The sequence below is a fragment of the Sander vitreus genome, chromosome 13, assembly GCF_031162955.1.
Source record: "Sander vitreus isolate 19-12246 chromosome 13, sanVit1, whole genome shotgun sequence".
NCBI lineage: Eukaryota > Metazoa > Chordata > Actinopteri > Perciformes > Percidae > Sander > Sander vitreus.
The window spans coordinates 13,195,265-13,217,511 of NC_135867.1; the positions used below are offsets into that span (position 1 = coordinate 13,195,265).

General features: G+C 40.8%; 1 protein-coding gene across 1 annotated transcript; it reads left to right on the top strand.

The window, feature by feature from the left end:
- Positions 1-690: 690 nt before the first annotated feature.
- caln2 (calneuron 2) lies at positions 691-21,995 on the top strand. The gene is made up of 5 exons (XM_078266312.1): positions 691-808; positions 6,887-7,030; positions 9,009-9,121; positions 18,487-18,640; positions 21,868-21,995. Exons 1-5 carry the CDS (start codon positions 691-693, stop codon positions 21,993-21,995), a joined length of 657 nt encoding a protein of 218 aa, XP_078122438.1.
- The last annotated feature ends 252 nt before the right edge of the window (positions 21,996-22,247 follow it).

Below are 22,247 nucleotides of genomic sequence, written 5' to 3' on the forward strand. Positions count from 1 at the left end.
CCTGTGACAGAGACATCCCCACTCTTCTGTCTGGCAGCGGAATGCTCACGAAATACTCCCAGGATCTCTATCTCCTCCTCCCTTCCTATCTTTCTTTCTCTCCATTACCTTGATAGTTCAGCATGTACTATTGGCAGGAATCTTACATGAAGCATATCGCCAGTGTCAAAATATTACACTGGGAAAGCCCTCAGACGGGCAACTCTCATGAATCAAAGTAGAGAATCGCTCTGATCATACGACAGCAGGGGCCGTGGCTGATTGATGCTCCGACAAACCCTGCAGGTCTCTTGGTGAGGTGTTGGGGGGGGGATGACAGGACTTTGGTCAAAAAGAACAAGCAGGAGAAAGACAGCAAGAACATGATCGCTAGATAATACAGAGTTCCTGATTGTAGTCTGATGGTATTTATCAGAATAATAACAGTGGAATATGTTTTATGACTCCATTGAATTATAATGTGCTTACATAATTTGTCACTGTGATTCTGCCACAAGGAGACAGCGGTTTCTGAGCAGAGTGCCACAGGAGCTTGTGTTTCTAAAAATGGCTCATGACTGTGCTGGTAGTCGAGGTTTGAATATACATGCACACACTGAGACTCAAATCCCTCTTACCTGTAGTATTCGCACTCACACATTAACATGCAATGTTTATTTAGACTGTGTGCGTGTGCTCTGCAGGGAGAAGATGCCATTCCACCATGTGCGGGCAGGCCTGCTCTATCCAGACAACTACCTGAGCAGCTCCCTGACGGAGGGCAGCGAAGCCTTCCAGCTCACCAGCATCTCCACAGAGGAGCTGGGAGGTAAGTGTGCCTTCAGAGCGAGAAAGAGAGGGTGGGAGGTGGTGGGGGCACAAAGTAAAGTGTGAGGTACTAGCAATTAATGTTTCACTACTGGAACAATGCTGTTTACAACGCCTCAATTCTCCCAGGGAAAGATTTTTCTATTTAGCCATTTTGTCAGAGTTTGAATGGATACAATGGTTTCCAATGATGCTGCTTAGGAAATAAAATCAGTTACAGGACTTAGAATAACAGAACTATAATAAATATAGGTCTGAAGTAGGACACCAATGTATTGATGTTGGTTTCCTTATAGTTTCCTGTAGTTTTCAATCCACCACACATGAAAATTGATGCAACCAGCGCTCACAACGGCCTGTTTGGTAATTTGATTTTTATGAAAATAAAACTGCACTTTAACAATTTGAGCTAAAGTAAAGCCATCTGTTGTGTCTGTAAACAACCAAAAACATGAGTGAAATCCACTGTATTAAATGTAGACTTTTTAAAACACAAGTACAGTATGTTGTTTCAACATACGTGGCCTTAGGTTTTTAGTTAGATAGAAGCTCAGTTTTTTGAATATATTCTTTTATTTATTTATTTATTTATTTATTTTGTAATCTCCAGGCTAATAAGTCCAAAGTTTACCAAAATGTCTAAATATGATCACTTCAAAAAGGGCTCATGTGGGTGTTTTCTGGTACAACACCCTTATGATTAAAGGAAAAGTATGGTTTATTACAACATGGGTTTTATTTTCGAAGCTCTGGCCTTTGGTTTTATCAGCTATGATAACTTACCAAAGTAATTCCTGAGATATGGAAATGTGACAACATTGCTAAAAAAAAATGTCAAATGGGGCAACAAGCATGATCAATCCTATTCTTTTAAGTGGTTCACAGTCAAGTTGGATTTGAAGGAAGAAACAAAGGCAGATAGTAAAACAACAACTTAAACTGTCCAACATCCATCACAGTATACAGACTTCAGGATGCAACTTTGACCTACAGTACTTGCCGTAGTTGTGCACACTCACAGTTTTCCTGTGCTTTAGCATTAGGGATTACAATACAGATGCACTCACTTTCAGTATTACCTCCAAATAAAGTGGTATCTAATCTGGCATCATTGTCAGCTTGTTTTCAACCTGAATGATCATCTGACTGCTTGTGCTTTTTGCCTCATTGGATATATTTAAAGCATATTTCCTAGAGCTTTTGGTAAATAGGCTACAAATGTATCATACTTTATGGCCAGACTTAAGAAAATAAAACCCAGGGGCGACCTCTAGCTCACCCAGTAGAGTGTGCACCCCATGTCGGTTGAGTCCTTGGCAGCGGCCCGGGTTCGAGTCCGACTCTTTGGCCCTTTGCTGCATGTCGTCCCTCCTCTCTCTACCCTTTCCTGTCTTCAAGCTATCCTGTTGATTAAAGGCCATAAAAAGCCCCAAAAATAATATTAAAAAAAAAATAAAATAAAACCCAAGTAGTAACAAACTGCAGGTTTTCAGTTCAATTCAATTTAAAAGAGCTTAATTGCAGTAGTGGAAAATGTACTCAGATCTTTTACTCAAGTAAAAGTAGCAATACCACAGTGCAAAAATACTCTGTTACAAGTAAAAGTCATGGATTTAAAATATGTAAAAGTACACAACTATAAGCATAAAAAAAAAATATTAAAGTACCAAAGGTAAAAGTTATCATTTCGTAGAATGGCCTATTTCAGAATCATGTATGGTGATTATTGAAGCATTAATGTGTACATCACTTTTATATAGCAGCTAGTAAATGTAGGGCTAATATTAATCTATATATATGTGCACGATCAAGGAAGGCTTGTATCATGTGGACGCACCAACAGTTTTGTTGTCATTACTTAGAAACTACGCACTATAGCTTAAGTACAGTACTTGAGTGATGACAAGTTTCAAGAACAAAGCATCACTATACAATATGTCGAAATATTTGGACCTTTTAAATTGGCTTAAATTACACAGAGGAGTTTTACTTTCATACGGTCTATACAGTGTGTGTGTGTTTAGTGAGTGCACGACTGAGGGATCCTGAAGCATATTGTACATCATTGCATTTGGGTCCTGATTATAGGCTATCCTATAATATAACCTCACACGTGCTATTTGACCGGCTGCACAAAACAAAGACTTCTACAATGAGTGCATATACTTCAGTCATGGGTTGGTTTGAAGGGACAGAATCAGCTGATCCTGACACAGAGCTAGGACAGAGAGCAGAGAGAGTGTGTTTCTGTTTATTTGTGTTTATACATGTGGCCTATTGTAGTTTGCTCGAATGAGCTTTGGTATGAAGTATTTTGTTGCATAAATCTTTTAATCCAATGTCCCTTGTGTACAACTCAACTCAACCCAGTTCACTAAAACAGTTGCCTTGGTGTGCTGAAAGCAGAGCTGGTACAGCGACTGAAACGTTTTGCCATCATTAGTCCGGTTGGCCTCTGTCTGGGTTTTGTTTGTCAAGGGCAGCGAGAAGGGTAAAATAGTTTGGACCTGTGTAGCTATTATATGAATTGAATTTGGACTCTTAGACTCCAGACATCATGATGACGCATTTTCTACTCCCTGTCAGACACAGATCTAACGCAACCAATAGGATTGTTTGATGTGGACAAAATATCTGTGGTGTTTGCTGCCAGCATTTGAAAACTCCTAATCCCACTTCAGAGAGATGCTGAAGGTTCTTCTAGGATCATCTGTTAGCGCAGATAGAAGGGTAGTTAATCACCCCTGTGTTGGATCGCTGCTATCCTTTTCTTGGTTGTAAGGTGTTTCATCAATCACAGTGAGAACATGTACAGTTCTAGGGTGTTAGATTCTTAATACACAGTTGAAACAGGCAGAGCTGCATGCTCATACAAACACACACACACACACACACACCAGCATTGCACAGTAATAAATCGAGGACCAGCTCATTCGTACTCTAAATGTACTCCTTACTGTTGAGCTGCATACAAATACATCTTACTTTGTTTTGGGAGGCTGCACGCTCGCCCTCATTCCCAATCCCTCGCCTCTAATACTCACTTTATTTAGTGAAAGAAAAAGGGAGGCAGTGGCTTGGCGCCTGAGTCTAGTTATCAGCCGTTGGGGATATTTACAGTCTTATATGGGGGCTGCGACTAAACTTCAGCTCTCTCACGCATCTGACAGAGCAAAGACAGTCATAGGAGGCAGATCTGAGACAGACTTATTACACAGAGGAAGGAAGGAGTAGCATGTCAGGACAAGAATATTAATGACACACAGCCTGAGAGAGACAGAGAGAGATGAACTTCATGAAAAATGTATTGTTTAAGGTAGGAAAAGGATTATCCATCCATCCATCCATCTTTGTCCGCTTATCCGGGGTCGGGTCGCGGGTGCAGCAACTCCAGCAGAGGACCCCAAACTTCCCTTTCTCGAGCCACATTAACCAGCTCCTCCTGGACGTGCCTGGAACACCCCCCTAGGGAGGTGCCCACAACAGGAAAAGGATTAGTCTTGGGGAAATTGTGATTTCAATTCCGTTGTGCAGCAGGCTGTTACTCTTCATGATTGGGATTTTCCTGTAAAGATCTGCACAAATGCCAAATGCCAGCTGAAAACCCTTTCCCACCCCTGATGTGTAGAGATCCATAGAAAAATGGAGAGCTCGCCCGTGAAAAGATGTTGAATAAAGACTCGCAGAGTCTGTCCTGTCTCTGCTGTCTTTATCAAGTCGATACATTTGACCACCTCCTACCCCAGCCCAAAGCTGCGCCTCCACTCACAGAGTGCCAACTGATTGACAGGTAATTAGTCGGAGATTGACCAGGGTATCTTGTAAGAAGGTCCTCAGAGGTTTGAGTTATTTTGATGCACAAACGGATAGATGCCTCATGAAAAATGTGTATTTACTGACGATTTCAAGTTAGAAGGAAGCATTTCATGTGGGAGGAGAGAGTCGGAAAAGCTCTTGGTACTGCTGGTGGATATTGTGCTGTGGAGGGATTGGTACAGGTCCCTTGGGGTTTGTAAAATACAATAAGTATATAAAGATGTAAGAAAGACAAGGAGGGAGGGGAGGGAGAGTGGGAGATCACCCTCACCTTGATTTGTCTGAGAGAAAGGCTGCAGTACTTCCAGTAAATGGGAAAGCCTGTTATCAGCACCAGGGAAGCACCTTTGTGCACTGTACACAGACCTGTTCAAATCTGTTCATTCATTTCATCTCATGGATTAGTCAATCTCACTCACACCATCTGATGGCTCACTTTTATGTAAGGTCCAGTGTGTAACATGTTTAATTGTTCATTATCAAAATCGGTGTTGCCTGTTCACAAACTTGTCCTTTTTCATGAATATTTATCTCCACCATCTACGCATGAACTTGGGTAGACGCTCCATATTCATGCACCGTCTTGAAATACATTAGCCGGTAAGGGACATACAGGACATACTGCTCCGCCTTTCGCGTTTTCGCTGTCGCATGATAAACTCACATGGGGTGCTAATGCTGTTAATGGGTATTGTTACTTCCCGCCCCCGGCAAGTTTGAAGAAGGAAATATGGAGGACCACACATATTCAAAATCCAAATTTCAGGAACAGAAGTCTTCTTCTTCACCCAGAAAAAGAAAAAAGGATATTGAAAAGAGACCGGCTTTTTGAAGTGTGAAGGCTACCGTAGCTCTAATGCGTACTTTGAACTACGTGGTGGGAGAGAGTTGATTGCGATATATGATCTCAATGCTAGATGGGAGAAATTCCTACACATTGGACCTTTTAAGCCGTTTTTATGGTTACAACTTTTTGAAATCATCAAAGTCCTAAAACCTAAACAGCAAGTGGTTGGTTGCATTGACACATACAGTATCTAATATTTTCTGATGTGGTGCCCCTATTGTCAAGACACCATTGTTATGTTTGCAAATGAGTCATATGATTCTGATCTGCCACCATTATTGGTTAGCGTAAGGCACAGAAACTTCTAGGTTCAACTGTCAGACTCTACCACCTTTGAGGAATATCTGGCTCTTTAGCTGCTAAATGCTCCACTATGTTCACCAGCTAGTTGCTAACAGTGTCTGTCTGCTGTTTGGTACTGAGCAGGTAGTTTACAGTGGTTTTATAGAGCTTTATCATTGAAAACATGAAACCAAAACAAGTTGTGGGCTGGAAAACAAAAGCTGAGAGGAACTGCAGTCAGGTGATAAATTCTCTGTGAGTTTATCATTATGAGTGACCCCTTTTACATGCAAATAGTCATTTAATCCATTGTTGGTATATAAATAATGATTATAACTACTTTAGGGTGAGGGAATGATTGTGATAATGATTTAGAAGAAACCAGTGCTGAATGGAGATAAGATACAGGATGCAAACTACAGTCTCCAGTCACATAGTTTGACGGCCAAACCACCCCATCCTCCTCCCTAAGAGGTTTTTCATTGCTTTGACAACATCACACTGTTTCTGCCTTCACACAACCACAATAACTCCTTGCAAGGAAAATGTAAACATAACATATGTCATTTCAAGTGTATAAACAAATAACCAATGCTGCTGTCGTTGAGTCTTCTTGACATCTGTAGTGTAACAAGCAGTATAGACAAGGTAATGAGACTAGACACTTTTTTAATGGCAATAAAGAATAAAAATGAACAGATACTTGAATCTGCTGTGATGTGCCCCTGACCTTTAAGACCCATAGAAAACAAGAAAATTAATTTAAAGCAAAGGAGAAGTTAAGGATATATTCACATTTTACACTACACATGCCAAACTTGTCTCAAACTAATTGCATAATATAAAGCTTATCTATATAATTATTTCTGTGTGTGTGTGTGTGTGTGTGTGTGTGTGTGTGTGTGTGTGTGTGTGTGTGTGTATATGTGTGTGTGTGAGTATATATATATATATATATATATATATATATATATATATATATATATATATATAATAGATTTTATTAAATATTCACCGGATGAAATCTGACCAACATGATCTTTAACAATAAAATGTGTCTTATTTCCCCAAAGGAAAGAGAGGAAGGCAGAAAGACAGTAATGTACAGTGATATGTTGTTCGTTTGTCGTACAGAGATCCGTGAGGCGTTTCGTGTTCTGGATCGTGATGGGAATGGTTTCATCTCCAAACAGGAGCTGGGCATGGCCATGCGCTCCCTGGGTTACATGCCCAGCGAAGTGGAGCTGGCCATCATCATGCAGAGACTCGACATGGATGGTGAGGCAATACATAAGGACACACACTTGGGTGCATGCACAAAGCATACATGCAATCACACAGAGTGAACCTTTTCATAAAAAGGCTGTTTAACATAAACCGTGTAACCGTGTAAACCGTGTGTAATGTTTGTTTCTAGTTGTTGTGTCTGTGTTGTTTTCCTTCCAGTGAAAGCAAGCTATATGAATATTTCTCTGTGTTCAATTTTTATGTGCTATAAATTAAAAAAAAAAAACTTTTAAATGATGCCAAAAACATAGAATGTAATGCCTATTTTACTTGCTTGAAGTAAAATGAGATTTTGAGTTACAGCCTCCTTCAAAATGTTCCTGCAAAACTGTTTCTAAACTGCCTTAAGAGCAGCAGGTGGTCTATTTAAAATAGAAAATCCCTTGGAAACAATAAAGAGAGAACCTGTCTACTCCAGGTCCATTTGTAAATCCACAGAGGATTGCAATTACTCCTAAGCAGTCCCTGAATCACAAATAAGTCAATCTTTTAACTGGTTCTTATCTGCCTGCTCCTGATTCCACAGCTCGTGGTAAATATCAAAGGTCAAAGCTAAAAGCTTTTTGCTTTTGCCTCCATGAGTAGTCTGATCATCTGAAAAAGTCCTCCACCTCTGACTTCTATCATCTCAATGTCGTAAACCAACGAAACCAGTTACTGTCACAGTTAGTTTAAGACTGTAAATTATTATCGGTACAGTACTTCAGATGATGAATTTTATACCATTAAATCCCCTTTTCAATAATATTAATCCACTGATCTCTGGCATTATATTCTTATCCTCTCAGGTTTGAGTCAAAGTAGTCTTAAAATATAATATTCTATTATGTTAATTTAAAGCTGCATTTTTGAGAAACTGCAGTCAGGTTTTAGAACAGTTCTCTGATGCTGTTTGAAACTAATAATATACTGTAGGTAATGCTTAATCTGCAATTTCCTAGTCATTTCCAAGACGTTTCCTGGAAAGAATAATGTAATTTGGCACTAGTTGTACGGGGGAAAAAAAAATTCCCTTAAAAGAAGTGCTCCATTCAAACCCAAGTAAATATAATTGAAAACTCTATTCTCCATACATGTGTGAATTGCATGTTGACAGATTTCACATTTTTGCATGTTCAGCTGGCCTGCTGTGCACTGACTAAAATACTCCCTATGTTACACAGCAATTCATTAGAATTCATTCATTTTTCGCAAGAGTACCAATGGAATATTGTCTCTATTTTCCCTGTAATTAGCACCAAATGACATAGTTCATTCAAGGGACCTTTTTGAGAATTATTCAAAAATTACAGACACATAAAATAAAGTGTTATCCTACTACCAATACTAACACAGCAACACTGAGAATTGTGCAGACTACATCTAATGCTTCTGATATGCTACTTATTATAGCAAACAATAAGTAGAACATTGGCGAACACTACACTATAGAGTATAATGAGTTTATGCAGTAACTCAGTTAAAAGACATGCTGTTGTGGAGATGATCACTGAGTATTAATTCCATGGGACGCTGGCTGTTGATTGCTATCTGTAAAAACATGCAGCAGTAGAATGCATAATGCAAACACAAGTTGCGATTGTGAAATGTTCCCTGAATTGTCACTTCGACACAAAAACAATCCCCAATTGCTCGCACACAGACACACACACACAGGCATGCATACACAAAGGTGCACACACCTTATATAAAAGGTGAGTTAGTGCTGATAATGCATGGGTGTTTGTCACGGATGAAGGCACATCCATCTGTTGATCTATCTCAGGGCGCTTTTCTTTGTTTCGGCAAGCGAATAAACTTCAGCATAAAATGCATTATTTACCTCCTGTCTGCCAGCCATCCTATGTGTGTGTAACTGATTTTGTTGTCTTCTTTGTTGTCTTCTTTGTGTGTGTGTGTGTGTGTGTGTGTGTGTGTGTGTGTGTGTGTGTGTGTGTGTGTGCGTGTGTGCCTGCGTGCATGACTGCAGGGGACGGCCAGGTGGACTTCGAGGAGTTCATGACGATACTTGGGCCCAAACTGCTGTCATCTGACAACAGAGAAGGATTCCTGGGCAACACCATCGACAACATCTTCTGGCAGGTGAAAGACAAGACCTCCTCCTCCTGATGCTTGAGTCTGTTTATCATCACTCACAATCCTCATCACTTACCAGTTACATCCTTTACGCCTCCTCTTACTAACTCTGCCTCACCTCGCACTGTGCAATTCAGCAGTCAGATCAAGTCTTACAACCTTAAGCATAAACCCTAGTTTCTGCAGGGACTCTGCACAAACACACACATGAGTGCAAAAATACACACACACACACACACACACACACACACACACACACACACTCTCAGGCCCCCCTTCTGCTTCTTCTGAAAAACAGAGACTTTTTTTCTTTCGACGCAGGGCCTTAAAGGAAAAGAGACCTGCTGAGAATTGAGTGTTTTTCTTTATGTGAGTATGTTTTGGGGTTTGGTTAGTGTATGTGTGTGTTTATCATTCACAGTGTTGCAGAGTGTATTACCATAATACAGATTTCAGGGATGTGCCCCAGAATGAGGAAAGTCTGAGCTTGTGTGCTTTCAAGTGTCCAAACTGGGCTCAGTGGTGATTAAGGCTGCAGCGTATCTACATGTTTTTTAACCTACTTGTTCTGTTTTTGAAAATTGTTTCGGAAAGAATATGTGCTGCTCTCTGAGTGCATTTTTGCCTCTTAGGTAAGACATGCGACAATAATGAAAAGTGCAGGGTTTTGAGTGTGTGTGTGTGTAGAGAGGGGATTGAGTGTGAGGATGGCTGGTTGAGCAGGGTGACAGCTCTCAGGAAGCGGTTCTCTGCTTTTCTTGAGTCAAATGAGAGGAGAAACATTTAGAGGGTGACTCACTGAAATGAGGAGGTGTGTGTGTTTCAGGTTACAAACACATACTGGGCCACATTTACATAGACATTCTTTATCCTAGATTTCATTGTGTAATCACTTCAGGAAGTATCATTTAAAAACGTCTATCTATGACATTCACACATCAGAAACCTGGGATTTAACATCAGAAGTCATAAAACGATCATGTCTTCCTAAATCGTATGAAGTGGAACAACTTTTAGAGACACATTGTATCTATGAAGGAGGGATGAAGCAATAGGGACTACAGAGTGCCAGCCAGCAAAGCTGATAGAGATGAAAGAATAGAGAGGCAAGCTGGACAATATGTGGGGATGGGAAGCGTGGTGTTGGTGGTGCAGGGGGATGCCCCACATAAAGATACAGGAATATAAAGGAAACCCACAAAGGAGGAGAGTGGGAGAAAATGAAAGAAGAGGTACAAGAGCCTGTGATTCATGAAGGTCGCAGACAGTGCTAGTCTCAGGGGTGATTTAAAATGTTCACCTCCCATAAAGAGAAAGACAGACTAAAAGAAAACAGGAAGGAGAAGGAAAAATAAGAGACGGAAGAGGCTGGAGAGAGAGGGGGCAAGAAATGAAAGTGTAGAGCGAAAGAATATAGGAAGCAAGGGAGGAGGAGGAGGAGGAGGAGGAGGAGGAGGAGGAGGAGGAGGGGGGGGGAATGAAATGTTGGGAGGAAGTGTGTCTCTAGGGACATTGGGAGCTGCAGTGTGTGTGTGTGTGTGTGTGTGTGTGTGTGTGTGTGTGTGTGTGTGTGTGTGTGTGTGTGTGTGTGTGTGTGTGTGTGTGTGTGTGTGTGTGTGTGTGTGTGTTTCACCCCAGAGGGAGAATTTGTCTTGAAAAGCGAAAGATGGAAGAGAAGGAGGCACATCATGGTTGGCCATAATGACTTAGTATGTTCAGACAATATCCTCACACAGTGAGATGTAATGATTGAATTCTTCGGGTAGACTAGAGTTTGTTTTGTTTATTTTTCCTCTGTGTGTCCACATGATTGTATCATGCTTGTTTGATTTGGTGTACCATTGAAATGTCTAAAAAAAAAACATGTTTCCACTGTAGCATGGTCTGAGTAAAAGCTCTGGATTTAGATATTTGTTTTGAAAAACTCCTGACTCAAGTTATCTTACTTCTGCTGACAGTCAGGAAATTAGATTTGAAAAAGGGAGCACCCATTCTTCCATTGCAAATGAAGCTACAGTGCCTAAACAGGTAAAACAACTATTTCTTTTGCCAATATCACAACCATGTTTAGAGTTAATAAGAAATAGGTTTGCGTCAAGAGACTGCAGGTGCGAGGTTTGCTGCGGTCTCTTCTATTGGTGTACGATATCTGAAAAGTGTTGTTATCAGTGTCCAGTCTTGGCAGATGTGTTTTGTTTTAAAGAGCTACCCACATCAGGAGCAGTTTTGGGTTCTTGCTTAAGAACATTTGACACAACATGTTGACAGAGAAATTGAGTCAAACCTATGATAAATGCTGATTTCTGTTTATTTTATGCCACACGGCAGTGCTGTTGTGTTTGGCTCTAGAACTAGACCTCCATGTTGTTAAGAACAATGGCTCCTCATTGAAATAATTCAGTCAAAAAACATCGCTATATTGCTAGATTTAAAAAAAAAATTTTTGTTAATAGCTAAAACCGTTGTGTAGGCCTACTTAGACAACTTTACTGCAAATGTCTTCTCTGCTCCGATCGCCAACACCTGTCTGCTCTGAAGGCAACCACCGTCACACTCTTCCTCGCTCGCTTGACCACACACTCGCTACGCACACACTGAGCTATTCCTAAAAGGACCCACACCACTGTTATAACACCATGGCTGTGTCTCATTCCGCATACTTCAGTCAGTACACTGCTAATGTGCACTGACCACTTATGCTGTAGTGCCCACTTTTCGATGGTTAGTATTGTCCCAAAATGAACACTTATGTTAAAACACTTACCGGAAATGACGAGCGGGATGAACGTGACGAACGCAACACATGTTAACGCGATTTTCCAGCCCGCTTTCCTGTATGCAAATGAGGAGCGGCCGAAAATCTTTTAAACTGACCTTTGTCGATCTAAAATGGATCCATCGTTCCACACTGAACTTTTTGACCGTTTTTAGGGGATCATCAGGGTACTTTCAGTGCACTGACTTTTTGCGTTATCTACACTATATACTTAAAACGAAGTGTTTGAAGTGTGCAAGTAGGCGTTTTGAGACACAGCCCATGTTTCCATCCAAACATTTTTATGTGAATTATCTAGTTCGAAAAGCTGGATAGAAGTGACAACTCCAGCTTAACTTTCCCTAGAGCTGTCAAACACACTTCTGCACCCGTAGGGGACCTTATTTCTACGCAGATTTTCTATCTTGTATTCTGATAAAAATGACCTTTGACCTTGTTGCCGCTGACCTTTCAAGGCTCAACTAAAGCCAGAAGCAATGACGACGTAAACCTGCACTGCGCTTTGCCTCTGTGTCTACAATATGCTCTGCTCCCTACAGTACCTTGCGGTTTAACCTCTGATCATGTGTAGGCGTGTTAAGTCATTTTAAGCATTTGAAAAACCTCATCGTCATTTATTTTGGATGAGCCTCTCCGGACAGCTACTGATGTCCGTTTATTTCCACAGTGTGAAAATCAAATGGCAGACTCTTTTAACTTCTGAACATCCAGTCTGTACTCATTTGTGTCAAAAGTCACATTACAAATGTTAAGTTAAAGTTATTTCAAGTTACACTTTTTTTCTACCATTAGCTTGTAGTTTTTTTTAGCTTGACCATCCACCAGTATTGTTGTCAATAAAAACAGAGACTGAGAAGAAAGATGAAGGAAGCAGAGAATGAAATAGCTGGCCCCCGGTGTCTATAACCTGTTGGGTTTCAGCCCCTCAAATGTGGAATACTTTGCTTCAGAATCAGAATCAGAATCAGAAAAAGCTTTATTGCCAAGTAAGTTTTTTTACACATACAAGGAATTTGTTTTGGTGTTGTAGGTGCATGTCACACATTCTCTAAAATAAGTTAAACAAACAGGTTAAACAGAACAAACAATATAAGTGTGGCCTGTTCGAGAATGATGTGACCGAACACAAATACAATTATTTTTGTTGTTAATACTGATTTTTTTATATTTTAGGATTTAGGACGATTATAGTTACAATCAAACAGAATAACTTTTCCCTACTTCCTTGTCTGACAAAACCGTCAGCTTTAACAGTTCTCCTTAGCACTTGATGAACATTGGTGGGGGCTACCCACAGCAACAGTACCCAGGCTCAACTTCATTAAACTGAACCTCAGACGTTAGCTAACTCTAGACAACAGTAGTGGCACCTCTCTAAATAATAAATATAATTTTATAAAAAAATAAAAAAAACATTTGTTAAGCACATTTGTAAAGCCACACAACTCATAGTCACTTCCAAATAAAATATTTTGATTCCATAAGAAATATAAAAATACATTATTACAATTCAGAAACAATTTTCAGAAGAATATAATTAACTCACTTTTACTCCAGTGTGCAGCCTGTGCTCCAAGACACACACACACATGGATTTCAACACACATATATCTCCCCTCTAGATTAAGCAGAAAACATACAAAGCTTATTTTAACAGTCAGCATACATTGTTATGAGATAATTCTGCTTATACATGTACTTTAGCATTACTCACGCTAACCCCGCTGTTCAGTGTTGCCCTCAGCGTGGCGGAGATACGTACACAAAACTCATTTACAAATCTACAGAAATCGTCAGGATTACAAAATCATTATTCATCAACCTTAAGTCTTCTAAATTAACCATTATCTCATCTGCTAACACTTATAACCATTTTCATATTTTACCGAACTTTATATGGATATTTACCTTACACGTAAACAGAAATCCACACCACGGCAGTCAGTCACCTACTGGTACTGCCACTTCCTTGTTTTTGGTGTCTTGGCAAAACTAGGCGCTAACGCAAGATTTGCCTTGCCCGCTACTCATAGCATAACAATGCCCCCTTGAGGGAAAAAGAACGCTACTACAGTACTAACCCCACAAGCAAACTACCTTGTGTAACCCTTGTTCACCTGGCTACAAAAGTATAAATATATGTGTGTGTGTGTGTGTGTGTGTGTGTGTGTATATATATATATATATATATATATATATATATATATATATATATATATATATACGCACAGAATGTATTAAAAATAAGAGAGTAAGAATTAAGATAAAAAGAGCAGAACAATAGATTAAATACAGTGGCATGTAGAGCCAGAGGGGGGATGTGGAGAGAGTCAGGGTGGTTTCCGGGCCTTGTTAATAAGGCTAGTGGCGGAGGGGAAAAAACTGTCCTTGTGTCGTGAGGTTTTGGTCCTGATGGACCTCAGCCTCCTGCCAGAGGGGAGTGACTCAAAGAGTTTGTTGCTGGGGTGGGAGGGGTCAGCCACAATCTTTCCAGCATGCTTCAGAGTCCTGGTGGCGTAAAGGTCCTGGAGCAACGGCAGATTGCAGCCAATCACCTTCTCAGCTGACCAAATGACACGCTGCAGTCTGCCCTTGTGCTTGGCTGTGCTAGCAGCGTACCAGATGGTGATGGAGGATGTGAGGATGGACTCAATGATGGCTGTGTAGAAGTGCACCATCATTGTCTTTGGCAGGTTGAATTTCTTCAGCTGCCGCAGGAAGTACTGATGTTCAGCTCCCACTTGAGGTCCTAGGAGATGATAGTTCCCAGGAAGCGGAAAGACTCCACAATGCTAATTTGGAGTCACAGAGGGTGATTGGGGCAGGTGGGGCTGAATTCTTCCTGAAGTCCACAACCATCTCCACTGTCTTTAGAGCATTGAGCTCTAGGTTGTTTTGCTTGCACCACTTCACCAGGTGGTCAGCCTCCGACCTGTAAGCGGACTCGTCCCCATCAGAGATGAGTCCAATGAGGGAGGTGTCGTCTTTAAACTTCAGAAGCTTGACAGACTGGTGACTGGAGGTGCAGCTGTTGGTGTGCAGGGAGAAGAGCAGAGGAGAAAGAACGCAGCCCTGAGGGGATCCGGTGCGGATGTCTTTCCCCAGCTTCACATGCTGCTTCCTGTCAGAAAGGAAGTCAGTGATCCACCTGCAGGTGGAGTCAGACACACCAAGCTGGGAGAGTTTCTCCTGAAGCAGAGCCAGGATGATGGCGTTAAAGGCAGAGCTGAAGTCCACAAACAGGATCCTGGCGTAGGTTCCTGCGAAGTCCAGGTGCTGGAGGATGTAGTGTAGGGCCAGGTTGACTGCATCGTCTACTGACCTATTGGCTCTGTAGGCAAACTGCAGGGGGTCCAGGAAGGGGTCGGTGATGTCTTTGAGGTGTGAAAGCACAAGGCGCTCAAAGGACTTCATAACCACAGAGGTCAGGGCGATGGGTCTGAAGTCATTAAGTCCTGTGGTCCTTGGCTTCTTGGGAACAGGGATGATTGTTGAGGACTTGAAGCAGGCTGGCACATGACATGTCTTCAGCGAGGTGTTGAAAATCAGATTGCAGTTCATCGCATTCAATTGTGACTGATTCGTCTTCTGTGGATCAAATTCATCGATTAATTTGTGGTTGGCTGTAGCCTCTGCTTTCTTTGTTAAAAATATCTGTAATTTTACACTAACATCTGTCCTCTATAATGTTTGTATTTGTGTACAGACAGTGTAGGGCACATGTATGCATCTTTGTATATACATTTTCCTTTTAGTTAACGCACTTAAGTACAAAGTGAGACATAACTTGAAAGTGCCAACTCCCCCCCGACAGCAGCCAACTGCCGCTAGAGAGGAGAAAAATAGGAGAGAGCGAGTACAGAATAAAAGAAACAAGGCTTGCAGGTTGTCATTATGGGTGACTTTATAGATAAGGGTCAGAAGACAAAAGCAGGTGGACGACTGACGAAACAAGCTTGTTCTGTACGAGGCCAGGCAGGATTAGTCGGGGGGAAGGTGTGTAAGCACCTGTTCTTCTGATTGATGTGTTCTGGCTCCTTCAGTATGTCACCGGTCACTGCTCACGATCCCCTGCTGTTTTCCTGTCACACACACACTCAAAGGCACACAATTACACACACACATCACGTATTTGAGTTCATTCAGGGAAAGGAAAAATGCTTAGACATGTGTGTGTGTGTGTGTGTGTGTGTGTGTGTGTGTGTGTGTGTGTGTGTGTGTGTGTGTGTGTGTGTGTGTGTTTGTGTTTGTGTGTGTGTGTGCACTTGTGTGCGTGGAGGTCGATGTCATTCAGAGACCTGGCAGGAGGAGAAATCGCTAACAGGTAGCAGCTCTACTGTGGCTTTCCCCCCCTCAGACAGACGGACCGGAACATTGCACATACTCCGTGCTCCTGCTCTGAGCTGTCATGTTGTCTGTCTTGCGGCTGCAGTCCAAAGAGTTGTTTCTCCATTTCCCAGCATCCATTCAATGCGGAGACAGCTTTGGGAAGAAGGAGAGCAGAGATCAAGCAGCCCAGGCCCTCCACTGCCACTCGGCTGCCGCTCCCTGTTTCTTTGCCCTGGAGTGCCATACAAGGTTGCATGAGTCAGAGCAGTTAAACGTCCAATCTGTATTTTTGTTTGAATGTATAAATTTGAAGTATAATCACATATGTAATACAGGAATTTTAGATAAAGATAAAAACAAATCATCATTATTGAAAATGTATGCCCGTTTTAAAGGTCCTATGACATGCTGCTTTTTGGATGCTTTTATATAGGCCTTAGTGGTCCCCTAATACTGTATCTGAAGTCTCTTTCCCGAAATTCAGCCTTGGTGCAGAATTACAGCCACTATGAGCCAGTCCCACAATGAGCTTTCCTTAGGACGTGCCATTTCTGTTTCTGTAGCTTTAAATGCTATTGAGGAGGAGAGAGGGTGGGGGAACTCATGTTAATGTTAAAAAACCTCATAAAGTGAAGTTTTCATGCCATGGGACCTTTAAAGATGAATCTGAGATTAAGTTGTTGTCCATTGTAAATCGATGGACATCTTCTAACCCTTAAATTGTGGAGGTGGAATGACACTTTTGTTTAAATTTGGGTTATGCTTTTTTCTAAGGTGCATACAATTTATGATGCTGTAATGCTGTCAGAATGCCCCTCCATCTCTGACTTCTCCTGTCACTTTTGCTAGTTTGCTGTTAAAAAAAGCCTCAGAGTGAAACTGAGCTACCAAAAAGAGTATCTGCATGTGAGAGGGGGAAGAGTAAATAATAGAAAACCAGAGACTGTGATTTAATGAGTGTGTTTTTCTATGTATGTGTAAAATGATTCTTCTATTTACCGCAATGTGTGTGTGGGTGTGTGTCTCTGTGTATGCATCCACAGGCATGTTTCCATAATTGCAGTGTAAATCCCCTGAAAAATATATTTAAAAAAATGAATGGTTAGATTGGAATCGACACACATTTACAGTGCTTTCAAGCTGCACATCACTGCACACAAAACCAGACATTCAAAATGCATAAAAAATAGACTCAATATTCCAGGTTTAATGCAAACATAAAATAGGTGTTTGCGTGTTTCTTATAATGTGTATTTATACATGTTTGTAGATCCTATCACACCTCTAAATTATTGCACTAATATCATGGTTATGTTCTAATTGTTTTGTTGCAGTGTTGTAATCTGATATTGAACACCAATAAATAGAGCTGGGTATAATTTAAACTTTTCGCAATACTAGTGCAAAAACAATACCGGTACCTGAGTTTTGACCTGAGAAATGAGCATCTCCTCATCACCATTATAACTTTTTTATGTCTCTACCACAATTGTCTGCCAGTTCTGTTTTCTCCATCTGTGTCTCCCACTACTTCCTTTGTCTTATTTTTTCTGACCTCACCATAATTTCCTTTTTTTCCTCATCTTAGAGTATCTCTCTCTCTTTCTCTCTAGATATATACCCCTTATGTTCTCCCTCTTTGCCTTGCCTGTCTCAGTATGTCCATCTGTTGTGCTAAACCAAGCGACTGATTGTATTTGAGGCTGTCAGTGAGGTAAATTATAGATGCTAGTGGGTTTGAGGATGGTGTGTGCATGTGTGTCTATGGATCTGTTGGGGGGACTGGAAGGACATTATGTTTTGGAAGGGCAGACAAATGAAAGACTAAGATTCAGACTTTGAGTCAGTGATTGGTCAGAGTCTATTAATCATTTTAATCAGAAACATGCACACACAACTGAGAATACAACCACCTACAAGGACGTAAATGTGCCAGTATTTCCATTGTAATTAATACATCCATTAAACAAATTGTGCCTGCACACATATACCCCCCTTTATCAATGCACACACATGTTTGCATACTGATTCAGACACCCAAAAATAGCACCAGAGATGCGTAGGCAAACATGCTGCCATTACATTACAACTGACACCTTTCCTACTTACATACTGTACCACATTTAGGCAATATAACACAAATTCATACATGGCATAATTCCATGCAGCCTGTACATTTCACACCTCATACTTCTATATTTATCTGCCCCCATCAAGCCAGTTTGTTGATGACTGTCTCTGCATTGATCGCCTTGTGCCCCTGCAGTTTGACATGCAGCAGCTGTCTTTGGATGAACTGAAGCAGGTGCTGTTCCATGCCTTCCGGGACCACTTGACAATGAAGGACATAGAGAACATCATCATCACCGAGGAGGAGAGCCTCAATGAAACCTCAGGGAACTGCCCTGAGTATGAGGGAGGTGAGAAAGCAGTTCTCATGGAAACTTTGCTGTTATGAATACCTGTACTTATAAAAAGTAATTTCGTATTGTAGTTCATATGACATTTTACACAGTAATTTGAAACTGAGCTAAGTAAATGTAGGCCTATCCATGACAAAAACATTCTCCGAACATTAATCTAAATAACTAACTGTATGCTTAATCAAATTGCTTAAGGAATTATTTAACATTTTTGTAAATACACGTATTTGACTTTCTGAAGCGATACTACTCTCATATCTGCGCTAAGTATGGAGCTAGAGTAAAAAGGCTATTAGCTTAGCTTAACATCAGTTTAACAGAGCTCCAAACTTAGGGCAGAGATATGAGAGAGGTATCGAGAAAAAAAGTGTGATTGCACAGCGACAGTAGTTACAGAAAAACTCTGGATTTGTAAAGAAGGTTCAGGAGACTTTCATGACTTACATAGAAGCATTTAATGAAATCTCGATCGAGGACAATTAGGAAGCAGTACAGTTTAACCACAATGTAGTTTCATGTAGTGCCATCCCAACTCTGAAATTCCTGTCTTCCTGAAAGTGTATTTAAACTCATGCTGGAGGCATTAAGCTTAGCTCAACCTTCAATGGAAACAAAGATATTGGGGGCACAGTAAACACATAGGCTTACCTAAATCATGAACCCAAACACTTCAGCACAGACTGAAAACAATGTCAGCCTGACCATTCTGCAGTAGAACCTATCTTTAGGTGTGTGCATATAAATGAGAGTATGTGTTATGTGTTAACTTCCTCCCCTGACCTTAGCGGGATGGGAGCACTTGAGGCAGCACTGTCTTAACATACAGCTCTTACGTCTCCTGTCTTCTATGGAGACACAGAGTTGAACTACAACTCTGCCTGAGACAGGTTCTGACTTACTGCTGTTATGTTGGACACTGACCTGAATGAGTACCACTGTCTCAACTTACACAGTATGAGTTCATAAGCTGGAAATGCCACCACAAATAGAAAACTTGTTTTGAAGTCTTTGTTCAGTTAGAATAAAGTGGAAATTACTAGGTGTTGTGCTGAGGGTGATGAAAACATTAACACTTTTTAACAAAGACTTTTAAATGACTTGCTTGGAAAAATTCAAGGTGAAATCCCTTATTTTTAATTTGCTGCTCTACCAACATAAATATCCACCACAGAGGTTTCATCTGTAATGGGCTGATCCTGAGAGCAAGGTCAAGAATGCTAAGGCATATTCAAGAAAACATACGTGATATTTAAATGACAACATCTATTAACCATGCATTAATTTCTTTGTGTTTCAAAGCCAAGAATGAGATGGTTGACAGGTTACGAATGTTTGAGTGCCCAATTAAAACAAAGAACGCATGTTTCTTGAGACATAAGACTATGTTATGTTGCTTTAGGGAGAAGAGGGGGGGGAATTAAATCTGACCCTGTGTTAGTTATGGTGCAGAGCTAGAAATTGCCTTTCTGCTGTGAAACATCCACAAGTCAGACTAGGACAAAGGTAAAGACAGCTCAAACGCGCTAGAAAGCTAGGAAAGTCTTAATGAATCCATTGGGTACTGGCCTACAGTCTCAGGGAGACCTAAAAAGAGACAGCCTGGAGGAAATGAAAAAACTTAACAGAGAAGGGACCGTGAAGGAGGAGCTAAGAGGCTAAAGAAGGGATCAGGGAACTGCTGGCTTGGCACTCTCTTTCCCAACATTTCTAGTGTTGAGGGAACGAGTTAGGGAGAAGAAACAGTAGAAAGGCAAAGAAAGAGAGGATAAGTAGGAAGGAGGGGGATGAAGAAGAGATGAAGAGGTAAAGAGCCTCTCTTGTAAATAACAGCTGCATTGCTTGCATTTAACCCTCTTCCCACATCCCCAACTTCTCTCTTTCATGCTTCCTTCCCTCTCATCTTCTTCCTGTCCATCAGGACTTCAACGCCTTTCACAATCCCTCTAAGATACACGACTCAGAGCTCTGAGTTGATTTATTGATGCAGCGTGTGATTCTAACAAACTGAGACAAGGGGGCTGACAGAGAAGGAACTTTTGGTTGTTGTTCTTGCTGCAAGGCCTGTTGGAGGACACATCTGTCTCTACTCCTTATCCTCTTTCAATCTCATGAATTTATGTCTTTGGGGGAGAAAACTGACTTTCAGCCCACACAGATAGGTAGCAGAACAGAAAAGTTTTCCGTCACTCCTTTTGTCTTGTCTGTTTTTGCTGCAGCATAGAGTTTTAACACCTGTTTGTGCCCCTCATGCATAAATTTTTTACAATGGAAACACTTCCACTGATGATTTCAGTCACAAATAAGATGCAAAACATGGCGACTTGAAATATTAGCTGCTAGTTCATCTACATTCTTTTGGGTTAAAGAACAGAGTTGCACTTTGAAAAAACAGGTTTAAATTAATTTACTTTAACTCAAAGGTCAGTTTATTAGCTCTTTCAAAGCTTTTGACTGCCTAAGTGGCTCAGGTGTCATCACGTGAGCTTTTGTTATGCGATAACAAGGTGGTTGTATATGGATGGATGGGTGGGAGATTGTATACCTCACTGTTGTATGTAATGGTTATGTCCTTGATCTTTCTCTGGCCGTGCAATGACTCATTTATAATGATCCTTACTTCCCTGAAATGCTGTTGCATGACCATGCTGTTTAGTAATGTACAATATGAATTGACAGAATTGTATTGTTTATAGAACATTTTTTGGACCTAATGTTTTTACTTGATAAGGTAAAGCTATAGTTTGACATATTGGGAATTACAGTTTTCTTGTTGACATTTCGATAAGAAGATTGATACCAGTCTTTATATCTGTGCACTAAACATGAAGCAAGTGCCGGCAGATTGGTAGCTTAGCTTAGCATAAAGACTGGAAATGGGGATGCAGTTAGCCTCGAGTCTCTGCTGGTTGCGTTGCAATTTTGTTGCAGATTTGTTTAACCTTTGACCTTTGGTCTTTAGCTACAGTAAGCCTCTCCTGGCTATAGCTCCATATTTATCTATCTTGTTAACTGACTCTGCAAGAAAATAAGTGTGACTATTTACCTAAATGTAAACCGAGTCCTTTAAAGTTGTATTTTAGCTTTATTTTGTATCATTATATTGAAGTCAATAAACTTATCTATTAACCAACTATTAATTGACTAATTTCCTAATCACCATCACATGAGAGGCAAAAACAGGAGCTAAATATATATATTTTTCTCTTCTCTTTCATTCCTCTTAGTCCATCCTAAGAAGAAGAATCGGCAGACGTGTGTCAGGAAAAGCCTGATCTGCGCCTTCGCTATGGCTTTCATCATCAGTGTCATGCTCATCGCAGCCAATCAGATGCTGCGGAACGGCATGGAGTAACCAATTGCACTGTGAGCATGGGGAGTGGACAGAACAGCCATGACCTCACGTCTTGTCTTTGCAGCCAAAGTAGGACCAGCCACAACCCGGGCACTTCTCTAAACAATCAATTGAGTTTTTTGAGTTTAATTTGAACGTACCTAATAGAAGCAGACAATGTTAGTTAAATAAAGAGATATATATTTGTTTTGCTTTGAAGATGTCACCATGTATAGTTATTGGACTGACTGGTCACAAGGATCCTGAACTGAA